The 21,189-nt window shown below is 40.2% G+C and overlaps 1 protein-coding gene and 1 long non-coding RNA gene across 7 annotated transcripts in view; one reads left to right on the top strand and one right to left on the bottom strand.

Annotated features, from left to right (window-relative positions):
- Nucleotides 1–13,641, bottom strand: part of LOC144026803 (uncharacterized) — a 24,857-nt gene extending 11,216 nt beyond the window's left edge. For 3 of the 4 annotated variants that reach the window (XR_013285306.1, XR_013285308.1, XR_013285309.1), the window contains exons 1-6: nt 13,531–13,641; nt 2,440–2,577; nt 1,252–1,373; nt 949–1,172; nt 666–865; nt 359–587 (exon numbers count right to left, since the gene is read on the bottom strand). This is a non-coding gene — a long non-coding RNA (uncharacterized LOC144026803). The remainder of the gene's footprint in view (nt 1–358; nt 588–665; nt 866–948; nt 1,173–1,251; nt 1,374–2,439; nt 2,578–13,530) is intronic. The other variant, XR_013285307.1, reaches the window with a different exon arrangement.
- The window catches only part of LOC144026801 (1-phosphatidylinositol 4,5-bisphosphate phosphodiesterase gamma-1-like), a 21,945-nt gene extending 6,460 nt beyond the window's left edge, over nt 1–15,485 (top strand). Inside the window, exons 5-32 of one of the 3 annotated variants that reach the window (XM_077533805.1) lie at nt 521–605; nt 724–804; nt 1,693–1,727; nt 2,067–2,139; nt 2,224–2,319; nt 2,392–2,510; nt 4,081–4,166; nt 4,301–4,421; nt 4,500–4,668; nt 5,284–5,403; nt 5,475–5,582; nt 5,651–5,835; nt 6,063–6,263; nt 6,355–6,474; nt 6,810–6,993; nt 7,148–7,225; nt 7,938–8,041; nt 9,078–9,174; nt 9,909–9,975; nt 10,211–10,377; nt 10,783–10,879; nt 10,974–11,198; nt 11,484–11,629; nt 11,840–11,954; nt 12,043–12,204; nt 12,388–12,476; nt 13,827–14,011; nt 14,631–15,485. In XM_077533805.1, the coding sequence (XP_077389931.1) occupies nt 521–605; nt 724–804; nt 1,693–1,727; nt 2,067–2,139; nt 2,224–2,319; nt 2,392–2,510; nt 4,081–4,166; nt 4,301–4,421; nt 4,500–4,668; nt 5,284–5,403; nt 5,475–5,582; nt 5,651–5,835; nt 6,063–6,263; nt 6,355–6,474; nt 6,810–6,993; nt 7,148–7,225; nt 7,938–8,041; nt 9,078–9,174; nt 9,909–9,975; nt 10,211–10,377; nt 10,783–10,879; nt 10,974–11,198; nt 11,484–11,629; nt 11,840–11,954; nt 12,043–12,204; nt 12,388–12,476; nt 13,827–14,011; nt 14,631–14,691 (3,376 nt within the window). In that variant the 3' untranslated portion in view covers nt 14,692–15,485. Of the gene's footprint in view, nt 1–520; nt 606–723; nt 805–1,692; nt 1,728–2,066; nt 2,140–2,223; nt 2,320–2,391; nt 2,511–4,080; nt 4,167–4,300; nt 4,422–4,499; nt 4,669–5,283; nt 5,404–5,474; nt 5,583–5,650; nt 5,836–6,062; nt 6,264–6,354; nt 6,475–6,809; nt 6,994–7,147; nt 7,226–7,937; nt 8,042–9,077; nt 9,175–9,908; nt 9,976–10,210; nt 10,378–10,782; nt 10,880–10,973; nt 11,199–11,483; nt 11,630–11,839; nt 11,955–12,042; nt 12,205–12,387; nt 12,477–13,826; nt 14,012–14,630 lie in introns of those variants that run through there. The other 2 variants (XM_077533806.1, XM_077533807.1) reach the window with 2 other exon arrangements.
- Nucleotides 15,486–21,189: the final 5,704 nt, after the last annotated feature.

Here is a 21,189-nt window from a genome sequence, read left to right on the forward strand (position 1 = left end):
ATTTACTCTTAGAGGTCTTTCGAAAAATGTTCGGCATATTTCCAAAACTCGGATGAATCTGAGTCCCTCCACACATCAGACATGTCATTGTTTTCTAAAACCAGTCTTAACTTGGCGGATGAAATTGAAACCAGCCTCAAGATGGTTCCGTTGCAGGTTTGGACTGCCATCATTTCTCGAGAACAACATGCACTCGAATATACACCCTCACTACCAAAATTACCCATCAAGAGCAGCTTTTTCCTCTCTATGCTGCTACATTATACCGTTTCCCTATTTGGGGTTATCCACCATCATCTTGTCACACTTGCATCAGTGCATGGTTTTACATTTGTATAAATAAAGTTGAAGGTTTTACCTTTGCAGACAATCTTGCACATCCTTGTGTTTGAGATCTGTTTCAATGGTCAAATCAAATCCTTCTCGTGCCTTGTTGCTGTTCCATCAATCGGTTTGAGGCTCTTGAAAAGTGACCTTGAGATGTTGGACAGATAATCGACATCTTCTGCCTCTCTTGCAGTGTCACTGTGAAGGACGTGAAAGCTTTGCTGCCTCAGATCAACTACAAAGTCCCCAACATGCGCTTCCTGAAAGACAAGCTACAGGTCACGATGCATTTTCAAAGCTTGTTCAACGTTAACATTGACGAATGACGCTGAGCTCACCAGTGGTTGTATTTGCTTTTCTTGAAGTGTTAATTGAAAATTGTCCACGTGTGTCCAGGAGGTTGACGCCCGCGGTGAATTGTCGTACCCCAACTTTGCACAACTCTACCGAACGTTGATGTTTGACACACAGAGGAGTGTGAGTGTCGGTGTTGAATTGAGTTGAACCCGAACACACCGGAAGTAGATGTTTTCAATTTCTGAAAAACAGAAGCAAACTTAAGCCTATTACTTAAAAATATCTAATAAGCTAAACAGCTGAACCCGGGTTAGTCACATTTACCTGTCGCGGTGGTGTAATTCCTCACAGGCCAGGACCATCTGTGCTCAAAGCGGCGGTGACACCGTATGATGATGGATCTTGGTTCAAGTAAACAATTTATACCAAAGGGAAATCTTTCCGTAACGACAATTTTGACTCCATGCCAGATTGCCCGTGACACCAACAAGTCTCTCTTCAAAAAACTGACAGAATGTACTCCAAAAACTCTTCAACTAAAGTGTCTCCTGTCAAATGTGCACAAACAATTTTAATGTGAATGGGTATAGCAAAAAAAAAAAAAAAAAAAAGTGATGTGACAAATACCTGGCATGAAAACAAAAACACGATCAAAGAACTAAAGATGGAAGACACAGTGCCACGGGAAGAAAATATAGGAACAGCCCAAAATGCAGATTCTCCCAAAATACCTGCACGACATCAGAAAACTAATAACAGAACATTAAGGTCATATTTAGTGACAGACCAAGACGTTCGCGGAACCAACAAATTGTCAATAGATGCAAACATATCAATACTTGGTGTATTTGTCTATATTGGTTGGCAAGTTGTCTAGCGTGTACCCTGCATCGTGTCCAAAAGAATAAGCTCCAGTTCACCAACAACCCTAATAAGGAACAGCACTACTGTATATGTAATGGAATGATGGCACAAGTGCTTTTTTTCTCTACAACACTCACATTCTCCTATTTATTTATTTTTTCCCTGCCCTGCCCCTCACTTGCTCCCTCCACGCGGCTTTCCCAGATTATCGAACAGCTGGAACTCTCCTTCCCGTTGCGGTGAGTCCGACCACTTGCACCTCTTCCTCAATGTTCGCTCACTTCTCCTCACATTCTCTCCAGGACTGCCTTCTGCATGTTTGGCACACTTTTTGTCACTTAGGCTGCGTCCAATCACATTATAAAAACAAATGCGATTTTTTTTTAACTGTGCTGTTCACAGTGAGATGAAAATATCAGATCCATGTTGAAAAATGAACGGAAGCAGTAGGACTATCCTGAAATACTTAGCGCGGCAATGCTGATTTATGACGTTTAACAAGTCCAAGGTGCAGCAGGTAGCAGATGTCAAGTTTTCATATCATCTTTTGCCAACTGGGGGAATGGTTGTATTTTCAGGAATGTGGACAGACCAGAACTGTGCCAGATTTCCCTTTATGACTTCCAGAAATTTTTACAACTGGATCAAAAGGTACACTTGAAAGCCTCCGACTGGAAGCGCCCGAGTAAGAAAAAGCTCCCTGCACATCTTTTTCCTATTTCTCCTTTCATGTAGGTGTCATGGGCATCAGATTTGAGCCGGGTCCGAGAATTCCTCGCAACATACTTAAGAAGTGGACCCCAGTTTGATCCCATCCTACAACTTGATGAGGTGACAAAACGCACCTGCGCACAAATCACCTGAGGAGGTTGAAATCTGAAATGTGTCATGTTGTTTTCACAGTTCTTGACCTTCTTGTACTCCAAAGAGAATTCAGTGTGCGACCCTCACCTCGCACCCGTTGCTCCAGAAGACATGAAGAAGCCGCTGTCACAATACTGGATCTCTTCCTCGCACAACACGTACGTCTCATCAATGTCTGGCTTCTTCTTCTTCTTCTCTGGTCTTTTGATCGGAGACTGCAGAAGCCTGTAGTGTTGTTGTCAAGACCACACCAACAAAGACCAAGACATTATCGTGACTCGAGAGTCTAGAGACTGAGACAAGACTTTTGGAGGTCAGGAGACAAGAAAACAGAACAAAAATACAAACGCAAACAAAAAATGCAACAAAAACAAATTCAAGCTCAAAATCCAGAGGAAGACGACCTTGAGCGTAGAGGTGGGAATCTTGGGGCACCTCACGATTCGATTGCGATTACGATTCAGAGGCTACGATTCGATTATAAAACGATTATTGATTTCCCCCCCAGGCAGCAGAAAAAAAACAATGTATTTTTGTGCTTTTAATGTTTCGTACATTAGTTACAAAAATAGTACAAAAGTCCTCTCAGGCCTACATAAACTACTATTTCAGTATCAAGTTAACAGTTCAAAACAGTAAATAAAATACTCAAGTCCTCATTCTGTAACAACAGCTTTTAAGTATATTCAGTCTTCAACAGAATAAAACATAGCATTGAGCAAAAATATATTATTTTTATCCACTCAAAAGTGCATTGAGGTATAAATGAAAGACAATGTGAACTACTACTTCAATACAAATGCCTAAAAAAAAAAAAGAAGTGCTTTCCTGCTTTTTAAGTTGTGTAAAGATGAACATGTAAACATTAAAGTTTCTCAGAGGTACAAAAAAAAAAAAACCCTCAAGTGCTTTTCTGCTTTTTAACTTGTGTAAACATGAACGTGTAAACATTAATGGGATCGTTCGGCTTTTTTAACATGAATCTCAATTTGATCCTCACCTCCCGTGTGTGCGATCAGCGCTGACTTCTTTCTGACAGCGTTCGGTGACACCAGTTCTGGTTCGACGTTGGACGAGAAGAAAATAAAAAAGAAAATAGTCCAGCAAGCTGGCTGGGGTCTCGGAAATAAAGCGTTTTTCTTCTAAAAACTTTTTGTTTTCAAAAGCGTGATACATTTCCACCACAATACTCTTTTCTGAATAAAGTCAGACGCCATTACCGCCAGCCACTACTTTTCTGTTCGTTCGTTCGCATCACTGCGCGGCGCCCTGTAGAACGCTAACCGACGCACTGCAGCCAGCTAGCTGATACTTCCGCCTCAAGTTGTTTGCCTTTTCGGAGCAGGTCTGATCTCACGAAGAGGTGGGTTGGTCAGCTCAGCCATGCTTGTTGTTGTTTTGAATCTCGAGGCGTGAGTTGTGGATGTGTACTCTCGGTCCGTCCCAAAAAGCGTCCCGAAGACCGCGCGCGCTACTGCGTTTCAGTTCCGCGTACTTTTCGCTCGTTTCGCTTCCCTTGGCATATTTATATAATCGGAATTTGGACGTTTGTGAATCGTTCTCGATTGTTCCACGGCCGAATCGTGAATAATCTAAGAATCGGAAATTTTGCACACCTCTACTTGAGCGCCTTGAAAAGTGGTCTTGACATCAAGACCAATCTGGCGAATTGAAACACGAGAAGCCTGTAATGTCATGCGTAGCGTTTTTGTTTTCTTGCGCCATCAGCTACCTGACGGGTGACCAGTTTTCCAGTGAATCATCTCTTGAGGCCTACGCTCGCTGTCTGAGAATGGGCTGCCGCTGCATCGAATGTGGGTCTCCAAACAGCTTCGATACGGTTCTATTCTTTGCGAACAGACGTTGTTGAACGAGGCCATGTCGATATTTGTCGGAAGTCTTACAATCAGGAAATTTCCTGTTGTCGTTGAATGTTTTCCGACTTCAGTGGACTGCTGGGATGGACCCGATGACCTGCCCATCATCTACCACGGCCACACTTTAACCTCCAAGATCAAATTCCTCGATGTGCTTCACACCATCAAAGAACACGCTTTTGTCACCTCTGAGTAAGTCGCCACTTTCGGGAGCAATGTAGGCATCAGGATGATGCAATAATTCAATCGTATGTTGTCGTGCAAATGTAGATATCCTGTCATCTTGTCTATTGAAGACCACTGCAGCGTGGTCCAACAAAGGAACATGGCCACGCACTTTAAAAAGGTTTTTGGCGATATGCTGCTTACAAAGTCAGTTGACAACAACGCAGAGGACCTCCCTTCGCCCTTCCAGCTCCGCAGGAAGATTCTTATCAAGGTACTTGGACAAACATTACATCTCCATTTGCATCAGAATCCAGAATAGTTGATATCACAGCACACAACCAAAGTGAAATAGGACGATTGACATGAGCAGAGGTGTCAAAATCCAGGTCCAGAAAGTAAAACCTTACCACTGTTTGCCAGGACTTTCATTTCTAGACCTGGATTTACTACCGCCGGTTCTCTTACCTGCCGGTTGAGTTGAATCAAAAAGTTAAAAGAAAAAGTACAATTAGCCATCCATCCCACTCATTGGACTGGTTGTCAGTCAATCAGAGGACTGACACATGACAGGCAATCATTCATACTTACCTCCTCAAGTAAAAGCTTGAGTTTTGATTTCACCTCAAGACTTTTATACACCAATGTGACTGAGGCCTACCGCTTGTGGCGTCAGCCTGATCGTTGGCGCATCTCGCCGGAAAAATGACGGAAATACACACCGGAAAAAACGGACCCCCTCCATTCCATTGGTGGCGGTAACACTACAACATTAAAATTCATACTTCAACTAAAGACAAATGTCCTGGTAAAAAACAAAAACCTCAACATGTAGTTCAGAATGAAAATACGTAGCCATGAAGTCATGGATTGTGTCCCGGTGTCGAAGCACAAGAAGCTGGTGGAAGGAACCTTGTGCGAGGAGGTGACGTCAGGCAGCTGCTCTGAAAACGACATCAGCAACTCGTTGAAGAACGGCATCCTTTACCTCCAAGACCCCGTTGACCACGTGAGTCGCTTATCTGTGTACACCGTTTTCGTTACCGTTCTTTCTGACAAAATATACCCGTGCGCACGCAGACTTGGATGCCACATTATTTCGTCCTGACCAGTCACAAGATTTACTATTCAGAGGAGACGTCTCACTATCAGACCCCTGACGAAGAAGACTCAGATGAGGCCGAAGAGGTGAGGCGAGCCGTAAATCAGTTCGAAACCGCGGTCTTGCCATTTTCGCTTCTCCCACGTCGCCGCAGGAGTGTAACAACAACGAGCTGCACGGCGCGGAGCGCTGGTTTCACGGCAAGCTGGGCGGAGGTCGCGACGGCCGTCAGGCGGCCGAGAAACTTCTGCAGGAATACTGCGAGGGCGGAGCAAAAGACGGAACCTTCCTGGTGCGCGAGAGCGAGACCTTTGTTGGAGACTACACCTTGTCTTTCTGGTTAGTAGTGGGTGCCTTTCCTCACGGGGTTCTTCTGTGCCCCGCCACGTTGTGGTTTGCGTGTGTTTGTGGGTACGATCATGGTGGCTATATTTATCTCTTTATTGTATTATGGATGTTGTAATTGTTCAGCACCTTGAATTGTTGCATTTGAATGTATGAAAGGTGCTATACATATAAATAAAGTTTGATTTGATGCCCTTCTCCGGTTGGACGCATTCCGCCAGGCGCTCGGGACGCGTGCAGCACTGCAGGATCCATTTACGTCAAGAGTCCGGCCGCACGCGTTTCTACCTGACGGACAATCCGGTGTTTGACAGCCTTCAGCAGCTCATCTGCCACTACCGAGACACGCCGCTGCGCTGCAACGAGTTTGAACTGAGGCTGGCCGAGCCCGTGCCTCAGCCCAACGCGCACGAGAGTCGAGAGTGGGTTGCGGCTACACATCGACACATCGCTCGTACCGTTTGCAAATCTGCACCGAGATGGTAATCGTTTTTTTTCGGCCGACTTGTTCAGATGGTATCACTCGAGTCTGTCGCGAGTTCAGGCTGAACATATGCTGATGCGAGTGCCACGAGACGGAGCCTTCTTGGTGCGAAAACGCGGCGAGCGCAACTCTTACGCCATCTCCTTCAGGTACGTCTCAAAACTGACGAGGAATCGCACTAGTGTTCATTTTATCCGCCATTTAAAAAATTTAGTCTCAGTTTTAGTCCAGTTTCAATCACACTTGTTAGTTTTTTGTCATAGTTAGTCAACCTCTTCCCGTTTTTATTTAGTCTATTTTTAGTCGACTATGATTTCGTCCCAATTATTGTTTATTAATGACGGTCTTATAGTCGAGTCTGGTTTTCGCCCGGTGAAAAAATGTTTGTTAACGAAATTATTTTTTGGGGGTTTTCATTGATGAAATGAACACTAGATCGCAGTGGACTCATCTGTTTGTGTTTTTTGTTTTGACGTGCGCGCAGGGCAGAGGGTAAGATCAAACACTGCCGCATCCATCAGGACGGCCGCCTCTTCATGCTGGGCAGCTCGGCAGAGTTTGAGAGCCTGCTGGATCTCGTCAGCTACTACGAGAAACACCCGCTGTACCGCAAGATGAAGCTGCGCTACCCCATCAACGAGGACACGCTGGACCGGATGGGGACCACGGTCAGTCACCTTCGCCGCATCTCAAAATCTCGTTGGTACGGAAAGGCCTGAAAAATTGGAGCGTCACTGGAGATCTGGAGTTTTTTCAGCTTTGCCATTTTTTGGAAATCATATTTCCAGTTTGTATCTTGTATTTCTTTGCTTGTCATTTCAGGAACTTGATTATGGAGCATTGTACGAAGCTCGAACTCCTCATTTTTATGTCGAGGCCAACAAGATGCCGACCGCTCGGGTGAGTTTACCGTTGATACGCGCGACCGTGCGATGATGTATTTGGATTCTGTTCAGCGGAACCGCATACTCGCATGTTTGGCACACACTTAATCAACTTTTCGCTGATCATCAACAGTAAAATGTACATTTGAAAAAGTACGACAAGCGTTTCTATTTACATTTTAGATGAGAGTTTATATGAACTACTATTGCTGTGTTTTATTTTATTTCATTGTTGTTATTATCAACAAATTGTGTTTGTTTGGTTTGTTTGTGAAGCACTTTGGCTTTTTCATGGTGTTAGGTTTACACACCAAAACATATAAGAACGACACAAGGATGAGAAGACAAGAATGATTCGTTTTTACTCACAGAGAGGAGAGCAGAGTTGCCACGTACAAGCTGTCAAAAGATGCTCTGGCAATTCTCTTGCGTCCTCTCTTTTTATTGGGGATTGTTCCCTATCCGGTTACAAAAAAATAGCGTTGCACTACTCAGGGGTGGGGAAAGCGCAGTAGCGCAACGCTGCATTATCTTAATAATATATCTGACTGCTTGGATGTCAGTGTGTTGCAAATAAGCATGTGATTATCCACTAGCGATGAATGTTCTCGTTTTCGCTTTTGTCTTTTTTGCCTTTAGAAAGTCGCAAAATTGCAAATTTGCAAGGTTTTTGTGCACGTTTCTCTCAGTTCCTCAAAGCGTTATGTGTTGACTGTTGTGTTCCATAGTGCACCGTCAAGGCGCTGTATGACTACCGAGCTCAGCGAGAAGACGAGTTGGGTTTCCCCAAACAGGCTCTCATCTTAAACGTGGAGAAGCAGGAGGGCGGCTGGTGAGTCGAGATGCGCGTCAATTGCTTCCAAACTCAACCAAGTTGGTGATGTTTTTTGTTTTTTTGTGAAGAACGACCGCGATATCGTCATTATCGACTCTCAAGGAAACCAAAAACAGACTGTGGACACAAAAATCAGTTGGTTTATTCACTTACCTGTAGAACTCAAGCAAACTTAACTCATTGACTGGCAGCCATTTTGACTGAAGCTCCTTTTTCCCTTAGCTCCCGCCTGTTTTTCACTGGATTTTGACTGATTTTGCAAGGCCCACAGAATATCGTGTTCTATTGCTATAAAAACATGGAACCTACCAAAAGTCTCTCAAAGTAAAAATTAAAGTCTCTTCTTTCATCAGGAAAACAAAGTATTTTTCTATCTGTTTCCGTTTTGCAGCAATTAGCATTAGAATATAGCTAAGTTTCATCATTGTTCACAAATCTGTTTGGAATTGTGGGGAAATTACCGGTAGCTTGTTTTCAACACGGCCCTGGTTGATCTCTTATACTCTGCTGCCACCCGCTGGCTGTTTTTGTAATTGCTACCATTGCTTCACCCGTTCTATGTAGTTTAGAGGCTCATTCAAAGTCTTCTGTATGCTCTAGCATTTAAAAAAACAAAAAACAAAAAAAACAAAAAAACGTATAAAGACATCTTTGGGACACTTCAAACATTTAAAATAGAACGTATTTATACGTTTTTGGGAGCAAATGAGTAAAGAACTGTGAAATGATTCTACCAGAGGTTGGGCCAGACAACTTGTTTTTCCAAGAATATTTTGGACGATCGTACTGCGCCTTCCCAATTGAAGGGCTTTACTGTGGAAGAACCTGATTGGCTCGCACATTGTGTGGCATTCAAGTACATCCGACACTTTTGAAATGAACAACACAGTACGATTCTAGTTGTTTCTTTTTTACTTTTACTCCTCTTTTGTTTGCGTGTCAAAATAGGCCAACCTTTATGATAAACGTACGTGTTTTTTTATATAGGTAAAAGTTGCATTGAAGCCATAAATTGTCGCACTTTTTTTTCCAGGTGGAGAGGTGACTACGGAGGGAAGAAACAACTCTGGTTCCCCGCAAACTACGTGGAGGATGTACCCGGCTCTCCAAACAGACAACCGCTTGAAGCAGTAAGTGCCGAATGAAAAATAGTGCTTCTCTCAACACTAGGGATGTAACGACAACGACAATATCGTGATATTTAAAACTTCCACATCGTCCTCGTCATGTTCACGATATTTAAAAGCAACACATTGTTTAAAAAAAAAAAAAAAAGTCAGGTTGATTTCCATTTGTGCGGTTCTAGCACCCTCTGGTGGCTAGTTTTTTTTATGCAGTTTAATTTCCATGAGGGACATTTTGGCCCTTCTATGTTTAAAAGTGTTTATTGAGATTGTATGTTGTTTATATACATTTCTGTAATGAAGAAAAGCACAATATTGTGCAATTTTTTTTTAGGGATGCACGATAATGCTATTTTCAACCGATAACAGATAAACCAAATATTTAGAAAGTGCAGATGTCGATAACCGAGAAGTAAGCCGATAATTGTTTGCAAAATTAACTTGAATACAAATATACTTATATACTTCTATATGCTATATTGAAACATTGTGTAAAGCACCATGATTTTCTGTTTTATCTGTATGACATAAAATTGGTCGATAATTGCCGATAATTATCGGCCACCGATATTATCGTGCATCCCTAATTTTCTTACTATGAGCTTTTTGTTTTTGTTTTTTTACAATATTGTCATCTTTTTTTATGGTGCCAACCTCCCCACAATATTGTGATAATTATTGTATCGTGACGTTTGGATATTGTTACATCCCTACAACACTAACTTTTTTTTTTTTTTAAGTCAGCGGAAAACAGTCCTCTGGGTGCACTTCTTAAGGGCTTCATTGATGTCCAAACCTGCAATGTTGGTGAGTACGAACAAAATCTTGACGATACAATTGGCAAGATTAATCGGTAGAAGATAATAAGAGTAGAATAGAACTTTATGGTTTTGGGTTTAATCATAAAAATCACAAGACAGTAAATCCCTTACGTAAGCAAATATCGCCAATGTTTGTCCACTTGTAAATCTATCAAAACTTCCTGCCTCATTTATTTTTATTTTTTTATTTTTTGTCCTCAATTGTGTGTTTCTTCCTGCAGTGGTGCACGCGGACGGGAAGAATTTGCGGCCCTTCGTGTTCACCATCCACTGGCAGCACTCGGCCTCTCACCCGGTCCAGATGCTGGACGTGTCGTGCGACAGCCGGGAGGAGATGACCAGTTGGGTCAACAAGATCCGAGAGGCTGCGCAGAACGCGGACGCACGGGTCACTAAAGACACCGAAAAAAAAAAAAAATCACAGCTCACAGCTATACGATTTAAGATGTAACGATAACAGCAATATCGCGATATTAAAACTGCCACAATCTATCGTCGTCATCATGTCACGATGTTAAAAAGCAGCACATCTTTCAAAAAAAAAAAAAAAAGTTAGGTTGACTTCCATTTGTACAGTTCTAGCACCCTCTGGTGGCTAGTTTTTTTTAGTGCAGTTTAATTTTCACAAGGCATGTTTTGGCCTTTCTATGTTTAAAATCCATGCTAATCGTCAGATGAATTGAAAATGATCGAGAAATATCGCAATAATATCGGTATTGCTATATTCAGGAACTATATTGCATGATTTTCCAATATGGCGCAGCCCGAGTCCTGCTTACGGTCGTCTCTTCAGTTGCAGGAGGAGAAGCAGATGGAGAGAAGGAAGAAGATTGCGTTGGAGCTGTCGGACCTCGTTGTTTATTGTCGCCCCGTTGCCTTCAACGAGGACAGTAAGGATCCATTTGCTTTCAGTTTTGATTTCATTTACTCCTTGTCATCGGCTAAATACATTTTTTCTTTTTTTTTTTCTTTTGCCACCGTTAGAGATTGGCACAGAGCGAGCGTGCTTCCGCGATATGTCGTCCTTCCCGGAGACAAAGGCGGAGAAGTTTGCAACTCGGGTCCGGGGGAAGCGTTTCCTTCAGTACAACCGGCGTCAGCTTTCCCGAGTTTATCCCCGCGGGCAGCGGCTGGACTCGTCCAACTACGACCCGCTCCCCATGTGGCTGTGCGGCTCCCAGCTGGTCGCGCTCAATTTCCAGACGCCAGGTCAGACACTGCAGCCAAAAATTGGTTTGAAACAATTTAAAACAGCTTGAGTCTTGACCAAGGTTATTTTAGTTAACGAAAGCATTAGCTTAGCATGCTAACTTAGCATTAACTTAACATTAGCGTAGCATGTTAATTTAGCATTAGTATTAGCTTAGCATTAGCTTAACATGCTAACTTTACATGCTAAATTAGCATTAGCTTAACATGCTAACTTAACATTAGCATAGCAAGCTTACTTAACTAACATTGCAATCGTTTTTTTTTTTTTTTTTTTTAATACAGATAAACCGATGCAACTGAACCAGGGCTTGTTCATGCTCGGGGGCGGAAGCGGCTACATTCGCCAACCAGATGTGATGAGGGACGACACCTTTGACCCTTTTGACAAAGACACTTTGCGGGTGGAGCCAATCACCATCCAGTTACAGGTGAGACAGATTCAAAGGTTTCAACGTGAAAAAAATCCACCGAACCGAACCGGGTGTTTTACTTCCGCGTTAGAAAACTAACCAGCAAAACAGCTAATATTTCACAAAAAAATGACATCGCCATGGCGTCAAAGGTAATATTTTATCATTATATGCCAAATAAGCGACACGTATGTCGTCTTATGATATCCGTTCTCTTTCTCCATCCAGTTGCTTGGCGCTCGACATCTGCCAAAGAACGGCCGAAGCATCGTCTGCCCGTTTGTGGAGATGGAGATCTGCGGCGCCGATTACGACAACTGCAAGTTCAAGACGGATGTCGTAGGTTCGACCCGCTTTTTGGTTGTGTCCAAACAACGTCCGGAATTGGCATCGGTCTACTACTGACGACCCGCATTTGACTTGCCGTGTAGCCGATAACGGTCTGAATCCGGTTTGGACGCCCAAGCAGTTTGTGTTTGACATCCACAACCCCGCCTCCTCCTTCCTGCGCTTCACCGTCTACGACGAGGACATGTTCAGTGACCCCAACTTCTTGGCTCAGGCAACCTACCCGCTCCGTCTGCTGCGTACAGGTTCCCACGTCATGTTTACACTTCTCAGCACGGTCCACAATGTTGAATGGTTTAGAAAACTCAATTTATTATGCACAAAACTATACTGTTGACCAAGTGGCATATTTTCCTTTCTGTATAACTTGACCACTTTCAAAACAATAAAAACACAATATATTGATGTTGTTGTTTTTTGTAATGTAGGTTACCGAAGTGTTATTCTCAAGAACAGCTACAGCGAGGAGCTGGAGTTGGCGTCACTTCTTGTTCACATCGAGATTGTGAATGCAAAGGTACTTCATATGATTTATGAACCTAATCAATGGCCATTTTTTTTGTAACTCACATGATTAGCTCAGTTGCTCCCTAAACAATGTATAATTATGTTCCATTTTATATGTATTCAATGTCCCAAACATGTAGTTATATGTTGTTGTTTTTTTTAATGCTTGAGCAGACAGAAGGCTTTGGATGCAGCCTCTCATCTGCAAAGACTGGGTGAAACAAAAATGGTAATAATTAAAAAGAAATGGCCAGCGGGTGGCAGCAGAGTACAAGAGATCTGTTTCCCAACAATTCTAAGCAGATTTGTGAATAATGATGGAACTTAACTATAGTCTAATGCTAATTGCTGCAAAACGGAAACAGATAAAAATATACTTTTTTTATCCTGATAAAAGAAGAGACTCTAATCTTTCTTTTGGTAGGTTCCATGTTTTTATACCAAAAGAACACAATATTCTGTGGGCCTTGCAAAATCAGTCCACGTGAAGGATCTTGCTTCAGTTTTTTCCAGTTCACTTTTTCCACCAGAACAACATTTATACTTCAACTGACAGCACTAAATAATAGGAGTGCAAATCTTTCACTGTCTCACGATTCGATTCCGATACATCACAAGTATAAATTACAAGTTGTTAAAAAAAAAAAGAAAAAGAAGAAGAAGAAGAAAACGAAAAGATATCGCCAACAGTATCAGAATTAAATGGTCAAAAGGAGTAGGAAGAAGTACAAAAACGTATCTAGTCCTACTGCCTAATGCTTCTATCATAATACTAAAGTTGTTCTACCTAACAAAAAAGTTAAACCATAGAAAATAAACAAAACATATTTATCTTAAGTGCCCAGATGTATTGGTATGAGTTAGAAGACCTTATCCACTACATCATCTTCATTTTTCATTGCTTCGTTTTATAGGTGAGTAAACAATTGTCACGATCTACTCAAGCCTGACTAGCTAATGCTAATTAGCGCGCTACTCGCGGCACTTTTATCCCTCAAAAGAACGACTATTCATACAAAACGCTTCCAGAAATGTATACAGAGAAGCATTTAAACATTACTCACCAGCAAATGCTCTTCCTTTGCTGCTGCAAAAAAAAAAAAAAATCTACTTTTATTGGCATAACTTGATCGTGACTTTTTCCTTTAGCTCGCTAATGTGGCTTCAACTTAACTGTGTATCAGGACGCACGGAACCACACTGCCCCTAAGTGGCAAAATCGGGTACAACATGAACAGCGTCCCCAGTAAACAAACAAGGGCAAGACAGTATCAAATAATTGAAATAAAATCCATTTTAGGACATTTAAAATCGATTCTGAATTGTACTAAAAGAGAATCTCCCACTTGTATGTCCGCAGGAAGATGACTTTGACAACCTTTACACGTCCATCCAGAGACTGCGAGATCGAACCAGCGAACTCTCCAACAGAATTTCCTTGTTGGAGAGTTCGGGCTCAATGGACTTCATCTACCAGCAGAGTCTGGAAGAGCTCAGAGTGGCTCAGGATCAGCTGAGTGAGCTGGTCGAGGCTCGCAACCGCAGGTGAGGCGACTGATAGTATTTATGCCGGCGACAACACCAATTTGGCTTTTTTTTTGGTTTACTTTGTAGAATTTAGGAAGTGTTTTTAGTATTATATTATATTATATAATATTATATTATATTATATTATATTTATATTATTTACATTTTAAATGTATTATTTTTATTTTATTATTAATTTATTATTAAAGTTAATTTATTATTTTGAATTTGTTTTATTCATAAATCTTTTAATTTATTATGAAAATATTATATAAGTTTTATTATTAAATCTTTAATGTATTATTTTTATTTAATTTTAATTTAATAATTTATTTATTATATTATATAAGTATTATTATAAACATTTTTTTAATGTATTAATATTTTAATGTATTATTAAAATTATTCATGTATTATTTTTAATTTGTTCTAATTCATTCAATTTTTAACTGTATTATTAAAATATTAAAAATATTCATTAAAAAAAAATAATGTATTCAATTTAAATGTACTTAATACTTAACAGAAGTCCCCCTTCACTGCTTGGCATCATGTACGTCTTTATTCCCCAGTTAAAAATAATAATAATTATGTAAAATGAATATGTGGAGCTAAGCTAACTATGATTATTTTGCAGGCTAATGGAGAAAAAGCGGCGAGAAAGGCTGAGGCAGCAGGTTGCAGCGAAGCGCAGTTAGTCCTCTCGTCCAGCAGAGGGCGTGAAAATGCAACATAGACGATGACGCCATTTTGGAGCGCGGCAAGTCACGTCAGGCAAACTTTCAACTGGAAACTCGTTCACAAATGTGACATTTTTCGTTGTGCGTAAAGTAATTGTAGAAAAAAAAAACATTTGTGGAGGACTTGATTATGATGTGAATGAAGTCAACTTGTGTCTGAAATTCATCAAGAAGAAATTGGAGCTGGGCTGGAATGGGAAGATTTTCCTGGCATTTGTTTTTCGTGACAACAGCCTGGGAGAGCAAATTTTGATCTTTACTGACAGATTGGATGCCATTAATGTCATCTTGTTTAAATTTGATCGATTTTCCACAGTGACTGAATCCCTGCTTAGGCAGTCTTAGCATTGTATATTTATATATTGATATTTTTTTTAAAGAGGAAAATCAGGGGTCCAAACCAATAACAATAATGTACATTAAATTAGATGATTATTTTTTTAATTGTTTATTTTTTTGTATTTTATACTTTTAATATCTCAGTGCACACTTATAGCCAACATGTACACGAAACGTTTGGTGAGTACTTTTTACATTCAAATGTATTAATGATGAAATCAATGAATTTTTTGCATCGTTGTACTCTGAGTACTGTACAATGAAATTTTGTGAAGATCATATATTCAGGTCAATGAAATACAAACACAATGTAATAACCTAACAGTTGTTATTAAACAGTGTTGAAAGTAGTTAAAAAAAATGACTCAAAGACTGTGAAAGTGTGCCATAAAAAATATTCCCAGATATTGTCAGCTATTTGTGCTGTCGCTTTCCTATCTCGAGCCATCATTGGCGCTTTGAATTTTTCCTGCTGTGCTTTCGTCGACTTCTCCAATGCAATTAGATGTTGGTGTTAATCCAATCCCCGGCTCGGCTCGTCTGCGTTGTTTGGCCATCTGCCTGCCAGCCTGCATTTCCACAACACGCAAGTGACATCCGATGTTCCCTGCCGATAAGCAAAACAGCCAAACACAATTTATTTTTCAAATCTGTTCGCATTCACATTTGGTCATCGGTTGTTTATTATTATGTGACTGCTGCGGAGCAAAGCAGTCACATATTGTTTACTATCCTAGAAAACTGTTTATTATTTTTCTTTATTTACCGGAATTTTTCAGACAAAATGTGTCCCGAACCGTTGAACGTACCGTCACAAATGAGGTTTCAAGAGATGGGGCTTGATCTGACTTGACGGGGAATCACTTTTTCTGGAATTCCGAGTTACCATGGTGACACAATCCCCCCCCCAAAAAAACGCCAAAAAGTCCCATAGGAATAAATGGAGAAGGGGGGGGGGGGGGGGGGGATCCCCAAATCAAGCACCTAAGGATTGACCCGATTTCCACAGGAAATGACCCGTATTGACCAGATTTCAACAGGAAGTGACCCGGAACTGACCTGATTTCAACAGGAAGTGACTTGATTTCAACAGGAAATGACCCCGAAGTTACCTGATTTCAACAGGAAGTAACCCGGAACTGACATGATTTCAACAGGAAGTGACTTGATTTCAACAGGAAATGACACGGAAGTTACCTGATTTCAACAGGAAGTAACTTGATTTCAACAGGAAATGACCCGGAAGTTACCTGATTTCAACAGGAGGTGACCTGATTTCAACAGGAGGTGACCTGATTTCAACAGGAAGTGACTTGATTTCAACAAGAAATGACCCAGTGTTAATTTTTAGACAGCATTTAACTCTGAAAATGTTAAAATTACACTTTAATAAACGTTTAGATTAAATTACACAACTGTGGAATTTTGACACTATCTGTCAATGTAATGACTAAAGGTGAATACTGAATGTACAAAAAAGCTAATATAGCGACGTAATATGTTTGTTTTTTTTTCTCCTGGTAGTGAAGCTGAATAAGAGTGCAAGTAATGCTGCAGTGCAAATGTAACCGTCTAAAATAAAAAAAAAATAAAAAATGGATTGATCCAGGAACAGATTCAAAGCACATCAAATGCACAAAACATGGACAGAATTACAACAAAGAAGGACTAAATAGGAATTGTGATTGTAAATGAGAAGGAAAATGTCGACCTACTGTAGATGGTTGCCATAGTGATGAGTGAACTGGAGGCGCTGCATGGGGGGGGACAGCGTGTTCAAATGGGCGCGTGTTCGTGCGCGTACCACTCAAATGCATCCGAAATGTTCCCGCTGGTCAGCTCGCATGATTGTGCCAAGCTTTGCGTTTTTCAGATGCTGCCTCCTGTTCTTGCTGTTTGATGCTGCTGCCTCAAAAAAAAAAAGCTAAACCATAATATTCGTCAGTATGACCGTCAGACACTGATGATTTGTTAACATTTTCCACGTCGCCTTTTAGCGGTAACGCTGAATTAAGGGTGAGGAAATAGTTCAACACTGCCCGAAACCAGCTGGGATAGGCTCCAGCACCCCCTGCGACCCTTTTGAGGAGCAAGCGGTTCAGAAAATGAATGGATGGATGAAATATTTCAACAAGAATCATAATTCTCAACTAGTAGTGGGAACCTCTGGGTACCGCACGATACGATAACGATATGCAATACAAGGCTTACGATAATGGCTTACGATTATCTCATGATATGACGATACCACGATTATCAATATATTGGTCAGGTAATAAATTCACGATAATCTACCGTAAAACGAATCAACACATAAACTGATGTTTTTTTTTAAATGAGAAAATAGTTTCTTTTTTGTAACATCACTGAAATACAATATTCAATAAAATACAAATATCATCAGTGTCTTAAACACTATTGTCATGCAACATGTCAATCAGTTACACAGTCAATTGTTTCATTTTATAAACTGACAATGTTTTTATGCATCATTACAAAAGTAAATATAAATAGTTAAAATCCGATTAAAATATGTTTTAAAATGTTAAAATTGAAGCGATAATACACATTTTTCACAGAAACGTATGCAAAACTGAGTCAATCAACGTCTTCCACGAGCAACAGTTTAGCTCATGAGTCTTCTTCGACTGAAGACTTGCGTCCGTTTCCCCGCCACTCTTCGGAGCCGCTCCCCCTAGTGGCCCGCCAAGTCATTGCTCAATAAGTCATGAACAATGGAGCTGTTTTCGTGGCTGTATATTTGAACTACAAATATATCGCTATTTGTTATGCTTGAGAGGTTCATTTGAATGTGAAATAGTGGAAACTTGTTCAAAGGTAGCTGTCATTTTTTTTAGTCGCGTGTTCATCAATGTTGTCCTCTTCCTTTTTTTTGTCCTCGTCCTTTTCTGTATGCCGCGTTGGAGCCTCTCAGTTTGACCTCCGCGTCCTTTTATTTTCTTACACGCCGGCCGCTCTTTCTCTTCGTCTATCTTTCATCTCTTCTTCCCTCCCCTGGTGAGCAACAAGCATTGCTTCGCAGGCCAAAAAAGGTGCGTGATCGGAATTTCAACATCCACCAAACGGGGCAATCTCACTTGCTGCTCAGGCTTGACTGCAGCTTCCTTGATTCCAAAAAAAAAAGGAAACAGCAAGAAGACAATATAACTTCAAAATGTTTTCTTGGTGTCTCAGACATGCTTTAAAAAAGCTTGATTTGTTTTCGTGATGTGATTGATCCGTGTGTAAGCACAAATCTGAATCTGTGAGAGGGTTTATTATAGTTTTGGAATTTTTCATTTTAATTAGCTTTGAGTTTTGTTTTTTTGAAATGTAGTTAGTTTTAATTAGTTTTCAGGGTGGTTCTGTTCGTTTTTATTACATCGAGTACCACTCGAGTGAAGACCTTTCTTTGTTTGTAGCCTATTTATTTTTCTTCCTCCACTTTTTTGTCCATGAAACTGGACGCCGCTTGATCCCCACCAGCCATTGTTGACGAAAATGCCAGCGGGTTAACATGCATCAGCTGACATTTCCACCGGGTTAGTTCAATATAGTCAAGAGGCGGCAGACAGTGGTGTCGTCTTTCGCGCGAACTTCGCTCAAATGAGAGCGGATTTGCACCCTCGTCGTATATTGTGGGAGGGGCTTCATCTTCCCCACCTGTGACCGAGACTCACCGCTCGGCCTATTTTTGGTCATGACAATCTCGTTCTTTTTTCATTTGTTCACGGAATTCTTCATTTTAGTTACGTTTTTATTTATTTTTTAAAATTTATTTCATTTGTATTTTTACTTTATTTATTTATTTTTTATGTTATTATTTTATTTGGTCTTTTTTTTAATTTTTTTTAATTGTTTTTATATTTATTTATTTATTTTTTGTTTTTTTTTAATTGAGTTAGTTTTAAGTAATTTTAGTTATTTAATAAATGCTTAGTTTTAGTTTTAGTTTTTTTTTTTTTTTTTAATGTGTATTACTTGTGCACGATTTAAAAAAACAAACACACCATGGAAGCGATGTCATCTGAAGGTGCTTCTCTATATTTTCTCTAACCCTAGCATGGCTCCATGCTATGAGCTAGCAAGTTAGCCAGCATTAGTTAGCGGTCGCATTAGCATATAGTCTAGTTTTAGTCGGGACAACCATTTTACCACGGTTTTTTTTTTTTTTTTTTGAACTTTTTCGGATCTAAAACTAGTTCACATAAAGTTTTCTCTGATCTTTTTGATAAAAACAACTTTACACGCAATTATAGTATATCAACAAGTAGCTAAATGCTATGAGCTAATAAATTAGCCAGCATTAGTCTGATGAACATTATTGTTGGAACGTTATAGCCATTGGATTATTGTTACATTATAAGTATAATTTGCCTTTTTTTTTTTAATGCAAACTGGTTTAATCGCACTAATTGTTTATTAATTAGAGTTTTAGTCCAGTCTAGTTTTTGTCCATTGAAAAATGTGCGCTGCCGGAATTATTTTTGTTTAGTTTCTGTTGACGAAATTAACACTATAGTTGCTTACCTCGCATTTTTCAATTTTCATACATGGTTGGATCTCCGATGAAAAGTACCTTGGAAATAGTTAGCCTAGCATCCTCAAAATGGCCGTCCAAAGTGTCCTCATCAATATGCGTGTTGTGTCCAAAATGGTTGCTAGATTCAATGAAAAGCGTTTGCGTGTTTTTTGACGGCAAGTGATGTCAACAAACGATTGTGTCTGAAATGTGAAGAATAGACGTGCTTTGAAAATCGTGTTTCAGGTGTTCCGTTTGTGTGCGCTGACCCCATTTGAGGTGTTAAATGTGCCGCAGCCCTCAACAACTCATTACTGTAATCTGAAAAATGGCAGCTTCGCGTACCTTTTCCACACCTGCTGCCAATTTAGGAACGAGACTAAAAATGTGCGAATAAAAATGGAGTGTGTGGAACAAACAGCTGAGTTTTGTTTTGTTTTTTTCCCTGGGAGGTGATGAACAGGAAAAAAAAGACAATTATTATATTATTATTATTATAATTATTATATACATTTTATGTATTTATTTATTTATTTATTTTGTTGTATTATTTGTTTTCCATTTTCATCAGGAAATGTACTGAAAATGAATGTAAATTTGCTCTTGTTGAAAATTCAGGACAAAAAAAAACCACACATGAAAACCTCTTTGGGCACTTTTAAGACAAACTCGCGTACTCTGTCGTCGTCGACCTTTTTATTGACTTCTTCTCAGCCATTGTTGAAGAACCGACGGATGCTCGGTGATCTCAGGCCGAGATTGATTTCGTGCGGCGTAATGAGATCACGGCATACATTTTTCATGGACACGATGAAAGCGCAACAGGCGCAAATCTACATTTCAAATCAAGACAAATCCACGTTGCCTGTTGGCGAGGAGAAAAAATCAATCTTGCCTGAGAAAATGATCATCTGCACCGACAAAAACGGCGTTTACTATTTATTATTTACAGTTGAACCGTTGAACGTACCGGCACAAATGAGATATCAAAAGATGCGGCTCCATCTGAATTATGTTTTTTTTCGGAATTCCGAGTTGCCATGGCGACGCAATTCCCACGGCAGCATCCGCAATTACTTTGCGTTTCCAGCAGCCTTCCGCTTCCCCTTGCATTCAAATGGTCCTGTTGCTATGGCAACGCGTACGGCAGGCCAGCATATCTTTCTGCTTTCGACGTTCAAAACGGGATCAATCGCTGATGACATCACCACCACATTTGTGAAAGTGATGTCAAAGAAGCCAAACATTCGATCGGGATTTTGCTCCAAACATGATGGTGGATTGATTGATTGATTGATTGATTGATTGCTCAAAACATGATGGTGAATCAATCGGCTGATTGATTGATTGATTGATTGATTGATTGATTGATTGATTGATTGATTGATTGATTGATTGATCAAAACATGACGGTGGATTGATTGATTGATTGATTGATTGATTGTGCGAAACATGATGGTGGATCAATTGATTGATTGATTGATTGATTGATTGATTGATTGATTGATTATGTGAAACATGATGGTGGATCAATTGATTGATTGATTACTCGAAACATGATGATGGATTGACTGACTGATTGATTGATTGATTGA

This window comes from Festucalex cinctus, chromosome 10 (assembly GCF_051991245.1).
Source record: "Festucalex cinctus isolate MCC-2025b chromosome 10, RoL_Fcin_1.0, whole genome shotgun sequence".
NCBI classification, from domain to species: domain Eukaryota; kingdom Metazoa; phylum Chordata; class Actinopteri; order Syngnathiformes; family Syngnathidae; genus Festucalex; species Festucalex cinctus.